The sequence below is a fragment of the Ovis aries genome, chromosome 24 (assembly GCF_016772045.2).
Source record: "Ovis aries strain OAR_USU_Benz2616 breed Rambouillet chromosome 24, ARS-UI_Ramb_v3.0, whole genome shotgun sequence".
NCBI classification, from domain to species: domain Eukaryota; kingdom Metazoa; phylum Chordata; class Mammalia; order Artiodactyla; family Bovidae; genus Ovis; species Ovis aries.
The window spans coordinates 26,916,911-26,937,249 of record NC_056077.1 but is presented as its reverse complement, the minus strand read 5'-3'; the positions used below and the strand labels follow the sequence as shown (position 1 = coordinate 26,937,249).

General features: G+C 52.9%; 1 protein-coding gene across 3 annotated transcripts; it reads left to right on the top strand.

The window, feature by feature from the left end:
• Positions 1-313: 313 nt before the first annotated feature.
• MVP (major vault protein) lies at positions 314-20,091 on the top strand. 3 transcript variants are annotated; one of them, XM_042240078.2, is made up of 16 exons: positions 314-394; positions 7,456-7,569; positions 8,437-8,569; positions 8,777-8,972; positions 10,023-10,146; positions 10,259-10,390; positions 11,658-11,752; positions 11,997-12,233; positions 13,923-14,204; positions 15,259-15,503; positions 15,588-15,785; positions 16,727-17,113; positions 17,859-17,975; positions 18,151-18,277; positions 18,911-19,099; positions 19,825-20,091. In XM_042240078.2, exons 3-16 carry the CDS (start codon positions 8,445-8,447, stop codon positions 20,041-20,043), a joined length of 2,673 nt encoding a protein of 890 aa, XP_042096012.1. In that variant the 5' UTR covers positions 314-394; positions 7,456-7,569; positions 8,437-8,444; the 3' UTR covers positions 20,044-20,091. The 3 variants fall into 3 exon arrangements, with proteins under 3 accessions (XP_042096012.1, XP_027817904.1, XP_042096013.1); XM_027962103.3 differs by lacking the exon at positions 7,456-7,569; XM_042240079.2 differs by lacking the exon at positions 7,456-7,569 and having other exon boundaries at positions 8,349-8,569.
• The last annotated feature ends 248 nt before the right edge of the window (positions 20,092-20,339 follow it).

Sequence of the window (20,339 nt, the reverse complement as noted above, 5' to 3'; positions counted from 1 at the left end):
AGGAGCCACCTTGTTTTTCTTCATTAGTTGTTCAATCGTGTCTGACTCTTTTGCGACCCCATGGACTATGTAGCCCCATGGACAGGCTCCTTTGTCCATGAGATTTCCCAGGCAAGAATACTGGAGTGGGTGCCATTTCCTTCTCCAGGGGATCTTCCTGACCCAGGGATCAAACCCGTATCTCCTGACTTGGTAGGCAAGTTTCTTTACCACTGAATCACCTGGGAAGCCGCCTAGAGGTGGAGAAAAAAAAGAAATGAGAACCAGCTGCTAGGGCCCTTTAAATCCCAAGCCCCACCCCTGAGCCTGCTCTGTCGGGAAGTGATCCCCAGGGCTGGGTGCTGGAGTTTCCCTGAACTGAGGAGTCTGTTGCAGCCAAGCCACACTTCTGGATGTAAGTACTTCATAAAGGCCCCAAACCAGTGAGTGGGACCTTGTGGCTCTCAAGTCCCTCTTCAGCTCTGTTGTGCCTTCTTGAGGCTTCAGCTGGGGCAAGTGGTCCCTGAACCAGAACTATGAGAAGATGGATGGCGGCTTAGCCTCGGGAGGGTTTGCTTTCTTTTTTTTTTTCTGGCTTCTGAAGTAAAGGTAGATCAACTTGTCACCTTGCCAACACCCCCAGACCCGAAATCTCAGGCCTTTCAGACCTCCAGCTCCCCCATCAGCAGTAGGGGCAGAGGAAACCTAAGGGATCCATTTAGAATCCCTCCTCCAGTCAGATTGGTCCCTGCTAGATTTATCTTGCCTGTCCCCTTAAGCTCTTAGAATGTAATTTTTTTTTTTTTTCCTCCATTGAGATTCCTCAGCTCTGCAGACATCAGTGTGTTCCCCTCTTCCCTGCTCAGGGCTGTGTCAGCTGTGGGCCTTGCAGATCATTTGAGAAATCATTGGCAGAGTAATCTTAAGGAAGGCTTGATTTCCGGAAGACACGGAGTTTGCTGAGCAAGGCTCTGTTTGGTTTTTGTTTTTGACGGGGCGGGGGACAGGGTGACCAAAGTGTAAGGAAGCTCTATTTTGGACCCACTGGCCTGTAATTCTGGGGATCTTAGAAGCACAGAGGGTTGGGCGGCGGCGGGTAGTAGAAGCAGGTTGTGCCCTCTTTGCTCCATATCCGCGTAGGCCCCTAGATTTTATGGGGAGGAGGGCTGGCAGTCAGTAGGGTGCCAACTGACTCCCAGAAGCTTCTGCATGTTGCCACCCTTGGCACACAGGACACCCGACCTGCCCTGGGGGCGAGGCTTTCTGGACAGGGCAGTTCTTTAAAGCCATGAGCATGTAGGGCAGCCACGTTGAATGGCTCCTTGTTGGGTGCTGCCTTCCTAGGTTGCAGAGAATACCTTTGAACTGCACTGGCACTATCTCCTGAAGAGTACCCAGCCCCACCCAGGTCCCAAAGTCCTGACTCTAGAATCTTACTGACATTTTTGCATGAGAAGCCACACTACTTCCTGGTTTGGCGGTTCTGCAGACATAGTGGGCTGCAGTCCATGGGGTCTCTGAGAGTTGGACATGACTGAGCAACTTCACTTTCACTTTTCACTTTCATGCATTGGAGAAGGAAATGGCAACCCACTCCAGTGTTCTTGTCTGGAGAATCCCAGGGACGGCGGAGCCTGGTGGGCTGCTGTCTGTGGGGTCGCACAGAGTCGGACACGGCTGAAGCAACTTAGCAGCAGCAGCAGACATAGTACCTCGGGTGGAATTCTGGCTCCATCCCTTGATCCCTGTGCAATTCTGAGCAAATTCTTTAAATTCTAGGGTGGTGTTTTTTTTTTGTTTTTTTTTTTTTTTAGGTGGGGGGAAGTTGTTTAGTCATGTCCAACTCTTTGTGAGTCTGTGGACTGTAGCCTACCAGGCTCCTCCGCCCATGGAATTTTCCAGGCAAGAGCACTGGAGTGGGTTGCCATTTCCTTCTCCAGGGAAATCTTGCTAACCCAGGGATCGAACCCAGGTCTCCTGCACTGCGGACAGATGCTTTACCGTCTGAGCCACCATCTCTTGATCACTGTGTGATTCTGAGCAAATTCTTTAACTTCTAGGTTCTTAGGAGGATTAAATGAGTTAATTAAAAGCATTTAGCACAATACCAGGCCCAAATTAAGTTATTAATGAGTAGGAGCTGTTACAGGGGGAGGTGAGAGGCACTTCCCACAGACAGAAATTCCAGAACCTCGCTCCTGGAAACCTTGTGAAAGTGTTGGTCCTTCACTCGTGTCCGACTCTTTGTGACCTCTTGGATTGTAGCCAGGCTTCTCTGTCCGTGGGATTTCCTAGAAACTGTAGTCCGTGGGTATGGGGTGAGGCCTGGGAATCAAGATGAGCAGCTGAGTCCTATGATTGGGCAATTTTAGCAAACGTTGATCTGGATCAGGGGTTCTGAAGCCTGGTTCTTGGCTCACTTCCAATCTAGCTGATCTTTGCTGTCAATGATTGGCATTAATTGGTGACATCTGGGAGTTGTTCTTTTAGTCACTGAGTCGTATCTGACTCTCTGCAGTTCAGTGGAGCCCACCAGGCTCCTCTGTTCACGGGATTTCCCAGGCAGGAATACTGGAGTGGGTTGCCATTTCCTTCTCCAGGGGATCATCCCGACCCAGGGATGGAACCCGGGTCTCCAGCATTACAGGCGGATTCCTTACCCCTGAGCCACCAGGGAAGCCCGCATCTGGGAGGCAGGATAGAAACAGGATCAGCATCAGCCTGAGCTGGCAGAGCTGTTCTGACCCCGGAACAAGCTGCTGCTCCCCAAAAGTGGCCCAGCGGGGCTGGAGCTCAGAGAAGACTTTCCTCGGAAGAAAAATTTCCTAAACACTTTGCTGCTACTAAAGAAGTGGCTTACGTGAGACAAATCCTCAAGAATTTCCACTCTAGTCCCCTAAAACAGGAAATAATCTCCCTAAATAGGGAAGCTGTTTGGTAAAAACAGCCTCTCTTCAGTCCCTGAGTAATGCGATTCTTGAATTATCTAAACAAAGACTAGAATGTTTAAAGTCAGTGAAGGGAAGCTGCAAAGATGAGTTCTGTTTGTGCTTGAGTTCTCTGTGTTTTTTCCTAAACCTAAGCTTGATAGAGGGCTTCCGTGGTGGCTCAGTGGTGAAGAATCTACCTTCAAAGCAGGAGACGCAGGTTTGATACCTGGGTCTGGAAGATCCCTTGGAGAAGGAAATGGCCACCTGCTCCATATTCTTGCCAGGAAAATCTCATGGACAGAGGAGTCTCACAGGGTACAGTCCATTAGGTCGCAAAAAGAGTTGGGCACGACATAGCAACTAAACAACAAATCCATTCCAAACAAAACCTGATAGAGGTGGGGGTGGTGGGTACCAAGGCTGTCTCCACCCTTTCCTCCAACCTCAGGCTTGGAACTTGGAGCGTTGGCTGGGGGGCTACTTGGACCTGGGGGTGAGGGGCTGGGAAAATACATGAAACTTTCTGTATTTGAGGAACAGTTTGCCATCTGGATTCACCTTCCTCCTCCTAGCCACGCTTCGTCCATTAGACATAATCCAGTCATTAACCCCTTTAACCCCAGGAAGCAGTCAGTTTTATTCCCACTTCAGTCTAGGACAGTAAGGCTCAGAGGCTAGCAAGTGGCCCAAGATCCTATTGGCAGAGACAGACCTCAGTCCATTCTGTATATTAGAGTCAATGGAAGAGCTTTTATATATAGCAATGCTTGGACCCCACCCCTGACCAGTTAAATCGATCTCCAGAGATGGGTGGTTTTAAGAAATACCCAGGTGATTCTAATGTACACTCAGGCAGGGTTGAGAGGCTGTTATAGAGCAGAGCTGCTCATACTTTCTGCCCAAATCTTTGTGGATCTAATTCAAGAGCTGACTGATTCAGCAACTGACAGGTCAGGAGAAACCAAGATGCCGCGTTATTAACAAGCTTCCAGGTGATGCTGTTGCTCCTGTTCGCTGCAGCCCCATACCTCATGTGGCTAGTCGACCAGGCATCTGCTATTTAAGATTCACAGCTATTCACAATTGACCCCGAAAATCGGACCTGTAATGACTCATTTATTAAATTTTGCTTTAGCATGTTTACTCGAGCCAAAAGGGGTCAAGAAATTACCTCTTAACTGGAGGATAAAGCCAGCTTCTCAGAGGCTGTTCCGTGTTATGCTAGGGCAACACTTGCCCCTCCCCCCTTTGCCTATGGGATGCAGCTTGGGGAGACTTGTCTCTGAGACTTTAGGTGAAAGTGATTGGTTCTGGCGGGAGCCTCATGAGACATGAGGGTCAGTGTGATCAGGCCAGTCTGGACATGAACCCAGAGAGCAGCCTAGGGCACAGATTTCGGAAGCAGACACTGAAAGGAAGTCTCAGTGAATTTAGGAAGTTGGGACCAAACTCGGGGCTGGGCAGGACTTTCTAAAGTTCAACATAAAATTGTCTTCTGAGGGCCCTGGTATATTGAAAGTAAAATGCTCTGACTGTACACGTCATCTGGCAAACCACAAAAGCCTGTATTTGATACACAAACATGCTGACTTAGGTGGTTTCTCTGGATTCCTGAGAGACCCTCTGAGGCTCACATCGACTTCCGGGGATGGCAAGATGGAAAAGGCAAAGCCTGTTTTGTAGGGGGTGGAGTGTTTTAGTTTCTGCATTGGTGGCCCTTTCCAGCATGCAGGATCTTAGTTCCCCAACCAGGGATCAACCCATGCCCCCTGCATTGGGAGCACAGAGGCTTAAGCACTGGACTGCCAGGGAAGTCCTCAAAGCCTGTTCTTGGGTGAACTTAGGTGGAAGGCACAGCTTTGGGGCTGAGGAGGTAGTTGACCAAGGAGGTGAGACAGTACCAGGGAGGTCCCGGTACTGAAACAAGAGTAGTTGACAAGGGCTTGGCCTCGAAACAAGACAGGAACCCAGCCTGATTAGCTTCAAGGATGATTCTCAGCTGAGTCACTGAGCTGGGCTAGGCTCTCGGCCCCCCTAACTGGGCCCAACTGGGGTAACAGATGGTGGAGAGGCCTCAGCTGCAGGGGGTGAGGGATCGTCCAAAGGAGCCTAGGGAGGCTGTTCCCGGAGCCTGCTTCCCAGCCTTGTGTGGCCTTCTAGAATTCAAGTCTTGTGGGGCCTCCCAGAGCCCTGCGCTCCCCTCCGCTTGTAGCCCTAGCCCTCCCTCTCCCCCATCTGGCCTTCTGACCAGGCTTCCACTGTGCAGAGAACCAGGAAGAGGCTTCACTAGGCTGTCAGATGCCCCTTGGCTATTCTAGGCCCACAGCCGGGGTGTGGCCCACAAAAACCTGTCACCGTCCTGATCAGTAAACAAGTTTGAAGACATGCTGGGTGGGATAAGGGGCCTGTGGTGCTAGGTCACATCCTCCAACTGGATAGGGAGGCTGGGCCTCAGCTGCAAGCCAGACAGTGTTTCTCAGAGCCAGGCTGTATTCCAAGTGCTTGATAATAAACTCCATTCTCATAGACTTGGGCTGATGCCCTATCCATCCCGAGTTCAAAGTCCAGGACATGGGAATAGGGAGGGCAAAGGACTTGTATAAGATCACCATCCATAGTAAGGCTTAGAACCAAGATCCAGGCAGTCCTAGCCGGGGGAGGGGGGATGCTTTTGTGGGGCCCTGTCCCAGGGAATGGAAGTGCAGCTGAGCAGGATGGGCAGTAGAGAAGGAAAGCAAAGGCCTGGGTAAGAGTGGGGAGAGCAGAAAGCCCACACTGGGTTTTTCACACACTACCTGGAATCAACAGAAGAGGGAGCTCTGATGTTAGAAAAGTTAAGGGTAATCAACCTGGCAAACAGCCAACAGAAAAGTATCAAGATCAAATCCCATACAAAGTTGCAAGAAAAAGAATGTGGAGCAGAGAATCATAGCCCTCCCGATATAGAAAGTGTACCAAGAAAACAGATGAAAACTGTAACCTTTGAAAATGAAGTAAGACATTAGAACATTGGGCTTCCCTGGTGGCTCAGCTGGTAAAGAATCTGCCTGCAATGCAGGAGACCTGGGTTTGATCCCTGGGTTGGAAAGATAACCTGGAGAAGGGAATGACTCCCCACTCTAGTATACCAGCCTGGAGAATTCCATGGACTGTATAGTCCATGGGGTCACAAAGAGTAGGACAGGACTGAGCGACTTTCACTTTACCAGGCAAGAAAGTGGCAAGTCAGAATTGTAAGTGGCAGTCTGGCTGAATCCATGCCCCTATCACTGCACTGCGTGCCCCTGGAGAGACATAGGACCAGGTATTCCATCAGGATGAGAATCTAATGGTGCCAGTGACTTGTGTGGGCCTTGAACGACTCATCCTCCCTACCTAGGATTCCGTTACTTAGAACTACACTGTCTTATCTAATATGGGGATCAACTAGCCACATATGATTGATTAAAACTTTAGGACGTTCTCACCTTCTGAGATGACCCGTATTCTGTCTGTGGAGTGTGTGTCTCTCCAAATAAATCCACTTCTTAAAAAAAATTAGTTTCTCAGTCATGCTGCCACATGTCAAGAGTTTGGTAGCCACGAGCAGTCAGTCCAAAGACTGCACTGATTATTTCTATCATTGTAGAAGGTTCTATCAGATGATGCTGAGTTGGAATTTCTTTTTTTTTGGCTGCGCTGGGTCTTCACTGCTGCACCTGGGCTTCCTCTAGTTGTGGTGAGTGGGGGCTACTCACTGTTGGGGAGCACAGGCTCTAGGCACACAGGCTTCAGTAGCTGCTGCGCACCGGCTCAGTTGTGGCTCAGTTGCTCCACAGCATGTGGGATCTTCCCTGACCAGGGATTGAATCCATGTGCCCCGAATTGGCAGGCGAATTCTTTACCACTGGACCACCAGGCAAGTCCTGGAAGGGTTTAAACAGGAGCCACGCAGGCGATGTGAGTGCATTGGCACAGGTGTAAGACAACAGGGAGTGGTGGGGGTTGTGGTTAAGCAGGACAGCTTGTGACCCATCTAAAGAGCTCAGCAGCTGCTTGGTGCTCACCAGTCTGTCATGTGGGAATGTAGGGCCTGGCTCCTGATTCATCAAGAGAAGCAGGAATCGGGAATTTATCAAAACTTAGTCTTCTGAACTGAAGAAATTTTGCAGATTGTGTGGATCAAGTAAAACCGTTGGGCCTCACCTTCATCTCATAATTTTGTGGCTCCTGCCTCTGTTTCCTGTGTCAAGCCACTTTCCCTTCCTCCTCCTCACTTCCCATTTCTTTCTCACCCAGGCTGAAAGCTAGATGAACGGTGGAGTAGATGGGTTCCACTCCTTTTTTGGTTGTGGCTTCAAAAATATTGGACTGGGACTTCCCTGGTGGTCCAGTAGTTAAGACTCGGCACTTCCAATGCAAGGGGCGCAAGTTCGATCCTTGGTCGGGGAACTAAGATCTTGCATGGTGCACAATGTGGCCAAAAAAATTTTTAAGTTGGACCAAAGTCTCAGAGGGCAAGGCTTTGAATTCCCTAGTAAATTTGATTCCTTTTGTGTAATTCCAGGGGACATGTCCAAAGTTCAAGGCATGCTGGAGGCAGGACTGGGGTTTAGGTAGGCGGTGTGACATTCCTGAACAGGTTGAGCACTGGATGTAACCACCCAGGATTCAGAAGCAGGTAGGGTGGGGGTGGACGGAGTATTCCTTTACTCCCTTTCTCCTTCCCACCCACCCCTACCTGTGATGGCAGGGAGTCACGGGTGGCAGCAGACCAGAGCGAAGTGGGGAGGAAGGGACTAGAATACTTTGGTGTTGCTAATCAGGCATCAGTTCCATCCGGGGTCCCTTCCTTGAGAGGTGGCTGAACAGTTCATCAGGCTTGCCTACCATGCAAATATTCTCAGGGTGTGGGCTAAAGTTTGCATACAGCTGGGGCCCTCAGGATCCCCTGAAATGAAGGAGCCTGCCCCCTGGAGGATGCAGGGAGCTCCTCAGAGCCTCTGCCCCCTGCCCCTGTTGGAGGGAAATCCCCACAGCTCCACACCAGAGGCTGACCACGTTTCCCAGCTCAGTACTTTGCCTCCTCCACACTGGGGGTTGTACACTGGGAAAGTTTTGATCTGAAGCTGCCTCCAGGGGAGTTCCCTGGTGGTCCAGTGGTTCGGACTTGGTGCTTTCACTGTCATGAACCCGGGTTCTATCTCTGGTGGGGGAATTAAGATCCCACAATCTGCGCCGCATAGGAAGCTTGAGGGAGGTAAAGTTGATGGGAATGAGGGGAAAGAGTTGGTAGAAAGCCGTAGGCTTCTGTGGTTAACTGCATCAAGCATCTCTCACCAGAGATGAGGTCTGGATGGGCTGCCCTGGGTGGGAGGAAAGGAATAAGTGGGTGGGGGTTGGTAAAGTATGGAATAGCCTGAGTTGAAGGAAGAAGGGCCCATTCCCCTATCACCCCAGGCAGTCTTTACGTCAGCCTCATCCCAAGGCCCCCGGACTCACCTTTGGTCTTCTGCCCACCTCTGTCACTCTGCTGCCCTGGGCTCAGGAGTCGCCATGGCGATGGAAGAGTCCATCATCCGCATCCCGCCATACCACTACATCCACGTGCTAGACCAGAACAGCAATGTGTCCCGCGTGGAGGTCGGGCCGAAGACTTACATCCGGCAGGACAATGAGAGGTGGGTGGCCAGCACTGGGCCGTGGGGACACCTGGGGCCAAGGAGGGCCTGGGAGTCTGGCTGGCATGATGATCCGTCTCCTCCTTCCCGTTCCCGAGCAAGACTGGCATGGGCTCGGGTCACAGGAAGCTGTCTCTCCTGTTCGCTGCCTCCCTTGGGACTAGGGACAGGGGTCTGAGTCCTCACGCTGCTTCTCACCTCCAACAGGATCCTGTTCACTCCCGTGCGCATGGTGACGGTCCCCCCACGGCACTACTGCATGGTGGCCAACCCAGTGGCCCGGGACGCCCAGGGCACCGTGCTGTTTGACATCACGGGACAAGTGCGGCTCCGCCACGCGGACCTAGAGATCCGGCTGGCCCAGGATCCCTTCCCCCTGTTCCCAGGGGAGGTGCTGGAGAAGGTATCTGGCTCACCTTCCCCGTACCCACTCTCTTGTGTCCTGCCACCTTGACCTGGGGCTCAATGCTGCTTTCTGGAGGGAAAACAAATTGGGGTGGTGGGAGGGGGTGGGGATGGTGGGGGACACTTGCTGGTTCTCACCGGGACAGAATTGACCAGATGCCCCCTCCCTCACCTTCCCCAAATACCCTCTTCCTCTCCACACGCCCATGTCAGACCTTTGAGAGCTCGGCCTATCTCGCCACCTAACCGTCCAGGCTCCGGAGCCTGCCCGAAGCTCCTGGCCAGTCTGGCACTCAGTGACTTGTGCCGAGAGTAAGCATTTTATTCCCTCAGAGTCTCAGGCGCCAGTGGGCTGGGACAGCAGTGGTGGACCAGGTGAGGCCCAGGCGCCTGTGGTCGCTCCCTGGGAAGGCATCGCAGACCTGAAGTACCAGCTAGGCCCTCGTCCGTGTTGCCCTTTGGCCCTGGGTCTGAGAGTGAGGACACCTTCATTTCTGCGACATTTCTTGACCTTCACTTCCCTCAGGAGTCCCCTCTACTAAACAGTGCTGCGGCTTCTCTTCTGCACTGGGTCTGGTGACCATGAGGCAACCTTGAAAACAAAGCCTCATGCTTCAGATATGCCCGTCAGAGTGGCGTAGACCTTCCCACCTCCTGTTCCTGAGCGCCCCAGTGCACACTGGGCCATGAGATATTCACCTACTCAGCTTCCCTGATGTTTCTCCCACAATGCCCAGCAAGCCCTCTACCCAATCTCCCACCTGGATTTCTAGTTCTAAACAGGATCTGAGCATTTCTGCAGAGGAAAGCATGTCCTTGGCCCTCGGCCGTGGCATCAACTCCATCTTAACTCTTGGCTCTGTCAACCCCGTCTCAGCTCTTCAGGCCAGATGGCTCTGGGACTACCGCTATCTTGTATATTCCACTTGGAGTCGTCTTTGGGGATGTGGAGAGATTGATGCTGTGGACTCTGACCTTGAGGGTCCCAGTTGGCCTCCAGGGGTCACAGCTCTGAGTACCCATGACTCCTCCCTGCTTCCCCTGTTAGGACATCACCCCGCTGCAGGTGGTTCTACCCAACACTGCCCTCCATCTTAAGGCGCTGCTGGATTTTGAGGATAAGAACGGACAGAAGGTAGTAGCAGGGGATGAGTGGCTATTTGAAGGACCTGGTGAGTGTTTTCCTGTCCAGCCGGGTTTGGGGTCAGAGGCTTCCTGCCTTCTCATTAGGGCCCTGATATCTTCTGACCTTCAAACCCCACCTCCCCCATCTTCCCTTCCCAGGCACATATATCCCCCAGAAGGAGGTGGAAGTCATCGAGATCATTCAGGCCACGGTCATCAAGCAGAACCAGGCCCTGAGGCTGAGGGCTCGCAAGGAATGCTTAGACAGGGATGGCAAGGAGCGGGTGACAGGTGGAGTCTTGAAGTGTTCACAGGGCTAAGGGCGGGCTGATCCTTGACTGCGGGGGTAAGTGGGGGAGGTTGGGGGCTGGCCACCTGTAGCCTGGAGGAAGTGCTTCCCTGGTATCTCTTGTCAGCTGTTGGGGGCTGCCACATGCTACTTCCCCCACTAACCTGGCCCGGATCCTGTTGACATGGCTTTCCCTTCCTCCGACTCTGTCGTGAGCTGGGTCTGTCTCTAGACCAACAAAGCAGGTGTTTATATTGTTGCTGTGCCTGTGCGTGCTCAGTCCTGACTCTTTGCGACCCCACGGACTGTAGCCCGACAGGCACCTCAGTCCGTGGGATTGTTCCAGGCAAGAATACTGGAGTGGGTTGCCATTTCCTCCTCCAGGGGATCTGCCCGACCCAGGGATTGAACCCAGGTCTCCAGCACTGCAGGCAGATTCTTTACCTCTTGAGCCATTGAGACTTCCTGTGTCTATATGCAACTAGCAATTGTTTGACAGACCTGTTGTGTTAAACAAAGTCTTAACAAAGGCTATGCTTACTGAGCCAGGTGTGGTTCAAATGTTTTACAGACCGCAATTCCCTTAGGTCTTCCTGCAACCCTGAGGCACCACAGCTCCCGTTTTCCAGATGATGAAACTGAGGCCTGGGTTTATGGCCAGAAAGAGCCAGGCTGGAACTTGTGCCTAGCACTCTTGCTTCTCCAGTAGGCTGAACGACCTCTAAGCTGTAATGTGGCAGTTCTGCCCATTTTGTGTTTGTCGCCCAGTTGTGCCCGACTCTTTGTAACCCCTTGGACTGTAGCCTGCCAGGCTCCTCTGTCCATGGAATACTCTAGGCAAGAACACTGGAGTAGGTAGCCATTCCCTTCTCCTGGGGACCTTCCTGATCCAGGGATGGAACCTGGGTCTCCTGAATTGCAGGTGGATTCTTTACTCTCTGAGCCACCAGGGAAGCCCTTCTGCCCGTTTTAGGGGAAGAAAAAAAGGCTGATCTCTGGAGCTTAGAGAAGGCCTACAGGGTACTCCCATAGCAACAATTTGGATGCTTGGAAGGCCCTTTTTTTTTTTTTTAATCTCTCTGAGGTAGGGGTTGCTTTTCCTCTGGCCTCAAAAAAGGAAAAGGACTCTGTCAGGCCCTTGAGCCTGGGAGCAATGACCTCAAAGTGGCGTGTGAAGCCCTGCAGGTACTCTTTATCTAGGCTGCGGGAAGGGGCAGCTGGGGAGCAGGCTGGGTGACTTTTGACCTTTGCCTCTCCTCCCCGGCCCAGGAGAGGAATGGCTGGTCCGCTCCGTGGGTGCGTATCTCCCAGCAGTGTTTGAGGAGGTTCTGGATGTGGTGGATGCTGTGATCCTTACGGAAAAGGTCTGTATTCTGGGGGACCCTGGGTGGGAGATTCTCGGAGGGGCAAAGAACTGTGGGAGAAAATAAGATCACCTGAGGAGTATCCTGGGTCACTGGAAAGGGTTTAAGAAATCCTCCTGGGTTGGTAGACAGTGACTCAGACCTGGAGCATTTGGTGACCAGTGGGGTTCCCAGATCCCCCAAGGAAGTTAGTCGGAGTTAGGTTTACTGAAACCCCCCTACCCCTTGACATCTTGCTCTCCAGACAGCCCTGCACCTTCGAGCTCGGCAGAACTTCCGAGACGTGAGAGGGGTGAGCCGCCGCACTGGGGAGGAGTGGCTGGTGACTGTGCAGGACACGGAGGCCCACGTGCCAGATGTCTACGAGGAGGTGATGGGGGTTGTGTCCGTCACCACCTTGGGCCCCCACAACTACTGTGTGATTCTCGACCCAGTCGGACCAGACGGCAAGAACCAGCTGGGGCAAAAGCTTGTGTTCAAGGTAAGTGCCTGCCCCTCACCCAGAGGGGAATGGCCTGAGGCCCTGGACCCTTGTCCCTTCCCTCCTCCCACCCCAGGTAGACATTCTAGAAACATCAAGCTGGTTTCGGCTCCCTCTGTGCACACTTGTCTCTCTCTTGAGAATACAGTGTCACTGATCTTCCTGGCAATCCCTGACCTCAGGTTACCCACAGTCTTTCCTGGGAGCGCCTCCCTGACCCTGGTGAACGCAGACCCAGAAACTCTCTCTCATATTTCACGTCTCTCTCTTCTGGAAGCTTTGTCATCCTGCGTCAGACAAATCTCTTGGTTTACCCTTCTCCCCATCCTCTGCCTCAGCCCTTCTCTGAACTATGTGGGACTACCAGAGCTGGGCTGGCCTCTCCTATGACAGTCACAGATATTTGGGGCTTTGTGAGGGGCATGGTCTCTGTTGTGCTCAGTTTTGCTGTTGTGCCATGAAAGCAGTGTAGATTGTCTTTTTTTTATCAGAGGATAGTTGCTTTACAATATTGTGTGGCGTAGACATCTTGTAAGTGAACCAGTGCTGCTGTGTTCCTGTAACATTTTATTTGCAAAAACAGGCAGAAAGAATAGAAACAATTCAAATATCCATCAGTTGATGCATAACTGAAAAATATGGTATATCCATTCAGTGGCATGTCAATCAAAAGGATAAGATAATCTTTCTGGGGTGGCGGACATTCGTGTTCTTGAGAGAATTCAAAAAGGTAAAAATCAAAACTGAGGTTCTAATATGTCCTACAACATGGATAAACTTGAAAGCATTATACTAGGCAACAGAAGCCAGGCATAAAAAGACCACTTATTGTATGATTTCCATTTATATGAAATGTCCCAAGTAGGTAGACCCACGTATAGTGGTTGGGGTGGGGATAGGCAGTAACTACTACTGGATCCAGGGTTTCTTTTCAGGATGATAATGTTCCGGGATCAGGGAGTCGTGTTGTTGGGCAACTCTGGATATACCAACGCAACTGAATTGTATACTTTAAATATCTGTATTTTATAATATGGGCTTCCCAGGTGGCACTAGTGGTAAAGAATCCACCTGTCAGTGCAGGAGATGTAGGAGAAATGGGTTCAGTCCCTGGGCTGGGAAGATCCCGTGGAGAAGGGCATGGCAACCCACTCCAATATTCTTGCCTAGAGAATTCCATGGACAAAGGAGCCTGGCAGGCTACAGTCCATACAGTTGCAGAGTCAGCCATGACTGAAGAGACTTAGCACATGGGCATATGTTTTATAATATGTGGGTTTTATCTCAAATATATATTTATATTGTATTAAAAAATAGCAGGCCAGATTTGGTCCAAAGGTCAGAGATCGGAAACTCTGTACTATACCACCCTAAGGGAATAAAGTGTGAGAGAAATAAGGCAATAATAGGTTAATTCTTAACTATTGAGCTTGTGAGAACCCAGACCTTGACACTTCACAGAATCTTTCCAGGGCAGGTTTGACCACATCTACAGGCATTTGTGAAGAGTCTCAGTCTAAATAAATGATTTTCTGTATGAAGGGGAGGTGGGTAGGAACTTGGGCAGGGGGCTGCTGGGGCTTCTGTCCTCAGCAGAAGCCCATGATCACCCAGGGCTGAGGGAGGAACCATCAGAGGGCTCCACAGTCCTGGGAGGTGACGGCTCCTGACTCCACTTCTCCCTACCAGGGAGAGCAGTCTTTCTTCCTCCAGCCCGGGGAGAAGCTGGAACGAGGCATCCAGAATGTATACGTGCTGTCGGAGCAGCAGGGGCTGCTGCTGAGGGCCCTGCAGCCCCTGGAGGAGGGGGAGGGCAAGGAGAAGGTCTCCCACCAGGCTGGGGACCGCTGGCTCATCCGTGGACCCCTGGAGTATGTGCCGCCCGCCAAGGTGGAGGTGGTGGAAGAGCGTCAGGCCATCCCACTGGATGAGAACGAGGGCATCTATGTGCAGGATGTCAAGACCGGAAGGGTAACTGTGGAGGGGTGGGCGCTGTCACTGCCGGGTGGGTGTGGTGGCGGCTGGTCTGGGTGAGTGGATGATGCGGATGGGGAGGTGTGCAGTGGAGGTGACAGAAGAGCTCCACGGCGTTGCTGGCAGCATCTGAGCCAGCTGGCTGCAAAATACCAGCGTGTTTTCTGCAGTTCTTGCCTTCCCTTTGCCTTAAATGGCTGAGTCGTTCAGTCATGTCCGACTCTTGCGACTCCATGGACTGTCACCCACCATGGCTCCTCTGGCCATGGGATTTCCCAGGCAAGAAGACTGGAGCAGGGGATCGTCCTGACCCAGGGATCGAACCCACATCTCCTGCATGGCAGGTGGATTCGTTACCACTGAGTCGCCAGGGAAGTCCCTGTCTTGGTTAACTTTAAATATTAGCATTCCTGAGCAAGAAGATGAACCAGATTTGAGGATGGGGACTCAACCCCCGAGGCATCTAGACCTGGCCTCAGGCATGAAGGTCTGACTGGGATGCAGAGGACCAGTAAGACCCCACCTGCCTCACATACCCTTTTCCTGGTGGAATCCCTCCTCTTTGCCTGTCACCTAAACCTTGATCTTGGTTTGACCGAGGACCACATCTCCAGCCTCTTTTAGAACTCCAACCTACAAGTAGAGTTCAGAATCCCAGGAAATGTTAGTGTGTCTGAACTATTTCCTGAGGTTGCATCTGTCCCTGGGGTGCCCTCCAAGCTGCCCTATGAAGGAAAATTCGAGAACAATATCAGAACATACCATATACCAAATTCTTGGCACTAGACCTGTAAGATATCATTCATTCCTCAACCCTACCCTCCATTTTGCAGATAAGGAGCTGAGAGACATGGGGTGGCAAGGGGAGTCGGGGCAGATAGCTGCCCAAGATGACCAAGCTCGCAGAGCACGAACTTGAATTCAGCCTCCTTCCAGAGGCCACGTTTAACCAGGATGCTGCCCTGCCTCCTGGATCACTTACGCTTTAGGGCTGCCGTGTGGGTCTCTTTCCATCTTCCCTTTGCTGGTGACATCCCTCCTCATCTTCCAGGTGCGAGCTGTGATTGGGAGCACCTACATGCTGACCCAGGACGAAGTCCTGTGGGAGAAGGAGCTGCCTCCAGGGGTGGAGGAGCTGCTGAACAAGGGGCAGGACCCTCTGGCTGACAGGGGTGAGAAGGAGACATCCAAGACCCCTAAGCTCTCCACTCCCCGGAATAAGACCCGTGTGGTCAGCTACCGCGTGCCACACAATGCTGCGGTGCAGGTGTATGACTACCGAGAGAAGAAAGCCCGGTGAGCAGTCACCTGGGTGGCTGTGCCATCAGGGGCCTGTGGCGGGAGGGTTTCTCCAGGCTTCTGACCCCGCTCTCTCTGCAGTGTGGTCTTTGGGCCAGAGCTGGTGTTGCTGGGTCCCGAAGAGCAGTTTACAGTGTTGTCCCTCTCTGCTGGGCGGCCCAAGCGTCCCCACGCCCGCCGCACGCTCTGCCTGCTTCTGGGGCCTGACTTCTTCACCGACGTCATCACCATCGAGACAGCGGACCATGCCAGGCTCCAGCTGCAGCTTGCCTACAACTGGTAAGGGGCCCCCGAGGGGCACCCTGAGGAAGAGAGATGCCTTCTCAAGTGCTGAGCCCACAGTCAGGGTGGAGCACCCGGCTCTATGCTGTGGTCAAGGGGCAAACCCAGGGGTTCATGCAAATGCAGTCTGATGCCAGAGGGGAATGACAGGGAAGATGTGGGCTCGCCTGGAGCATGATTTGGAGGGACGTGGGTGGAAGACACTCACCAGCTAAACTCCCAGTGGGAATTCAGCCAAACAGGGTTTTAAAAAGACTGTGTGTATGTCTCTGTGTGTGCTGGGACAATCAGGTGGTCAAGAGCAAGTGCTCTGAGGCCAATAGGTATACCACTTGCTAGCCATGGGCTGGGCAAGCACTGGGTGCTTTCCACAGGTTCCCAGTCTGTAAAATAACAGCATAACCATCAATCTCATGGGGCTGTGGACAAGATGCTATGAGAACTAGAACAGTGACCCATCTGTAGTTAAAGCTCAAATGGCAGTGATGAGAGTTAGGGGAGAGAAAAGTCAGACCCAGAAGCAGTGCTTGACAACTCCCATGCACACCCTCACCTCTTGGCTGAGTGCCTGGGACATGACAAGGGCAGCTAGTTGGACACTGGCATCTTTGGGGGCACTGCAATACAACAAACTGAGGGTGCCTGGTCCTGAGAGCCATACCACCTGGGTTCAACTTTCTGGCTTGGGAGGACCTGCTGTATGACTTAGAGTCTGTCACTTAACCTCTCTGGACCTCAGTTTCCTTGTCTAAAAAATAAAAATTCCCACCGAATAGGGTGGTTGAGCAAATGAAATGGGAACGTGTAAGTTTCTTAGGACTTTACCTGATACACAGCAGATGCTAATTAGCATTCTCTGTCGTGAGACCCTGCCTAAACCACAGAAGGTGGGTGTCAATGTCCTTTTTTGAAGACGAGAGAGTTGTCTTTGCTCACAGGCACTTCGAGCTGAGGGACCGGAAGGACCCCCAAGAGATGGCCAAGCTTTTCTCAGTGCCTGACTTCGTGGGTGACGCCTGCAAGGCTATCGCATCTCGGGTGCGGGGGGCCGTGGCCTCCGTCACCTTTGACGACTTCCATAAGAACTCGGCCCGCATCATTCGCACTGCTGTCTTTGGCTTTGAGACCCAGGAAACCAAGGGGCCTGACAGCATGGCTCTGCCCCAGCCTCGGGACCGGGCCGTCTTTCCCCAGAACGGGCTGGTGGTCAGCAGTGTGGATGTGCAGTCGGTGGAGCCTGTGGACCAGAGGACCCGGGATGCCCTGCAGCGCAGTGTCCAGCTGGCCATCGAGATCACCACCAACTCCCAGGAGGCAGCTGCCAAGTGAGTGAGGCCTAGGGCCTGGCTGACCATGATGCCCACAGTGGGCCCCACTCCTCACAAGTCCCTGCCTCTTGCCCACTGCCAGGACCCCAGTGACATGGCGCCCCTGGTGGTCAGCCTGCTGTCCCCCTTACCAGCAGATAGCCTGGGCCACTGAAAGTGGAATAGACGCTATCTCTGCTTCTGTGCCTTCTCACCTTGCTGGTGCTGGAACCCAGATTCATTTCCGCAGCCTTCCAGGCACTCGGGGGTCCAGCCCTGCTTCCCCCATCCTCACCTTCTGCCTTCTCCCAGGGCTCATGTGCTCCAGGCCCATAGCTCCTTTCTGCTCCTCAAGGTGGGAACTCGGCTGTGCACTTAAGGCCTTCTGCGCTGGCAGCAATGCTTCCTCTGCCCAGAGTTGTTCTGCATTTGAGGGCAGGCTCCTCCTCTGGCCTCAGAGCTCACCTACCCCAGCTGAAGCAGCGCCCTCTTTGCCCAGTCATGTTATTGTAGCACCCATTTTTCAAAGAGCTTGTCACTATCTGAAATCATCTTGGTTCACTTGTTCCCCCCCCCCCCCCCACTGGAAAGTACGTCATGCAAAAGCAGGGTCGTGGCTATGTGCCATTGCTAGAACCGCCCCTGGTTCACGTAACATCCATGCTGCTTTTTCATTTGCATGTTGAGGGCCTCTCCTAGGCCAGTGCTCCCGGCCCTGGGAGGCCCCACTCCCGGCGTCTTACCTGTCCCCTCTCCCACCCAGGCACGAGGCTCAGAGACTAGAACAAGAAGCCCGCGGCCGGCTTGAGAGACAGAAGATCTTAGACCAATCGGAAGCTGAGAAAGCTCGCAGAGAACTCTTGGAGCTGGAGGCTCTGAGGTGGGGTGGAGAACTGGCAGAAAAGATGGCAGAGGGTCTTGGAAGAGCAGCTGATGGGGGGGAGTGTATGTGTGCGTGTGTGTTCATTCATGCTGCGATAGCACAAGTCAAGGGTAGAGGAGGGTGTGGCTGGGCTTCCTCCGGGGCCTCCCTGACTTCTCTGCACTGCCCTCAGCACCGCGGTGGAGAGCACCGGGACTGCCAAGGCGGAGGCAGAGTCCCGAGCTGAGGCAGCGCGCATCGAGGGAGAAGGCGCTGTGCTCCAGGCCAAGCTCAAGGCAGAGGCCTTGGCCATTGAGACGGTGCGTGGGGGAGATGCCTGTGAAAGGGTGTGGCCTTGGGGTCTGGAAGAGGCCCGGTCTCTGCAGCCATGTGGGACACCAAGTGCCCTAACAGAAAGCCCCATCCAAGTGTTTGGTGGTTTGTGAAGTCCTTTTCCTGTTTCCATTCACCTAATACCTGCTTTGAAGGTAAGGATAAGAATTGCCCATCTTACAGATGCATGTTCCCATACTGGCCTGCTTTCTGCTAGGTATGTTGTGTTTTTACAGGCAAGATCTTGAAATTCCATTGTGGTTAGGAATTCTCTCCATTTTACAGAGGGAACTGAGTCTTGGATTAAGGAGTTCCCAGGGGTCAAAAGAAGAGGGCAGCAGAGGCTAAGTGGACATGAATTGGAGCAAGCTCCGGGAGATAGTGAAGGACAGGGAAGCCTAGCATGCTGCAGTCCATGGCATCACACACAGACACCATTTTGCGACTGAACATACACAAAGGGGTCACTAGTTAAAAAGTGGCATAGCCAGGGTTCACCCCTAACTGATTACCCCTGTTCCATCCTTTCCATCCGAGGTCCCTCAGGCTATCTGGCTAGGTGACTTGCTAGATACATCCAGGGGCCACCCGATCAAAAGTGCTGGGTTTTCCCTTTCCAGGAAGCCGAACTTGAGCGAGTAAAGAAAGTGCGAGAGCTGGAGCTGGTCTACGCCCGGGCCCAGCTGGAGCTGGAAGTGAGCAAGGCCCAGCAGCTGGCTGAGGTGGAGGTGAAGAAGTTCAAGCAGATGACAGAGGCCCTGGGGCCCAGCACCATCAGGGACCTGGCTGTGGCGGGGCCGGAGATGCAGGTGAGAGTGGGGGAGGGGGTACAGGTGTGGGCGTGTGTGGATGTCTGTGCGTGTGCAGGTGTGTCTTGGCACCATGTTTGGAACCAGGAAGACAGAGCCAGGAATGCAAGTACTTCTAGAGAGATGTCGGGGACAGACAGAGGAGGTGGTGGCTTGGACTCTCTATGTATCCTGTGTTCTGATCCATGTCATTCGAGCATGGGGTCATATTAAGCACTGAACTGGATTCAGTGAGCTCCTGGGAGGGCTGTAAACTGATGAGATGTCAATCCATGACAAGTTGCTTCAAAAGAAGTCAAACAGGGTGATACGGAGAAGGAGGAGGAGAGGCTGCAGGTTAGCTGGGTAAGGGGGCGCCCCTCTGAAGAGGGGATACTCAAGTTCTGCACAGTCGATGGGGGCTTCCCAGCAGAGGCTCCAAGGTGCATTTACGGAACAGAAAGGTCTAGATGGCTGCCACCTGGCAGGTGAAGGGCGGGGAGTGCTGAGCTCCCGGAGGCAGTGGCCAGAGCTTCAAGGTTCCTGAGGCCTGGGAGAGGATGAAACCTTCAGACTCCCCTTAATGGCCCTCACTTGTCACTGAATAGTCCTCCGAGGACGGCTTGGGCAGCAGCTGCAATGTGAGGGCCGAGAACAAGGTAGCCCCCTCCCAGAGAGGCAGCCGAGGGGGTGAGAGAAGGGACTAGGGTTTGACTGTGTTTTCACCCGCCTCTTGCTCCTTCCAGGTAAAGCTGCTGCAGAGCCTGGGCCTAAAATCCACCCTCATCACTGATGGTTCCACGCCCATCAACCTTTTCAACACAGCCTTGGGTTTGCTGGGGCTCGGGACTGAGGCCCAGCCCCCAGCCAAGAAGCCCACCGGGGGCCCCAGCGTCCAAGAGGGCTTGCTTCCCATCTCCACTGCTGCTCCCCTAACTCTTGGAAACAGCCAGGTTGTACCTTAGCTTTGTACTGCGCTGACAAATAAAATGGACACTTCTGGGCATTTAAAACCCTCTTCTGTTACCTTCAGTCTGTTATCACAAGGGAGATTAATGGTGGTGGGGAAGAGAGCCTCTGAAATCAATGGTTACTACAGGCCACCCTCATCTGGAAATGGAGAGGAAATTTAAGACAGGGAGACTAACCCAAAATCAGGCCGATGGGCCTAAAGTCCCTCTCAGCAGCCAGACTGTCCCTACAGCAGTCAGCTCACCTAGATGCCCGTGGGGGAAGATGATGCACAGGTGAGAGGATGAAG

Excerpts from the sequence above, each read along its gene's own strand:
- MVP (XM_027962103.3), top strand. The coding sequence starts at position 8,445 with ATGGCGATGGAAGAGTCCATCATCCGCATCCCGCCATACCACTACATC. Across the intron at positions 17,114-17,858 it reads TCCCAGGAGGCAGCTGCCAA|GCACGAGGCTCAGAGACTAG; the intron begins GTGAGTGAGGCC and ends TCTCCCACCCAG. Across the intron at positions 19,100-19,824 it reads TGGCGGGGCCGGAGATGCAG|GTAAAGCTGCTGCAGAGCCT; the intron begins GTGAGAGTGGGG and ends TGCTCCTTCCAG.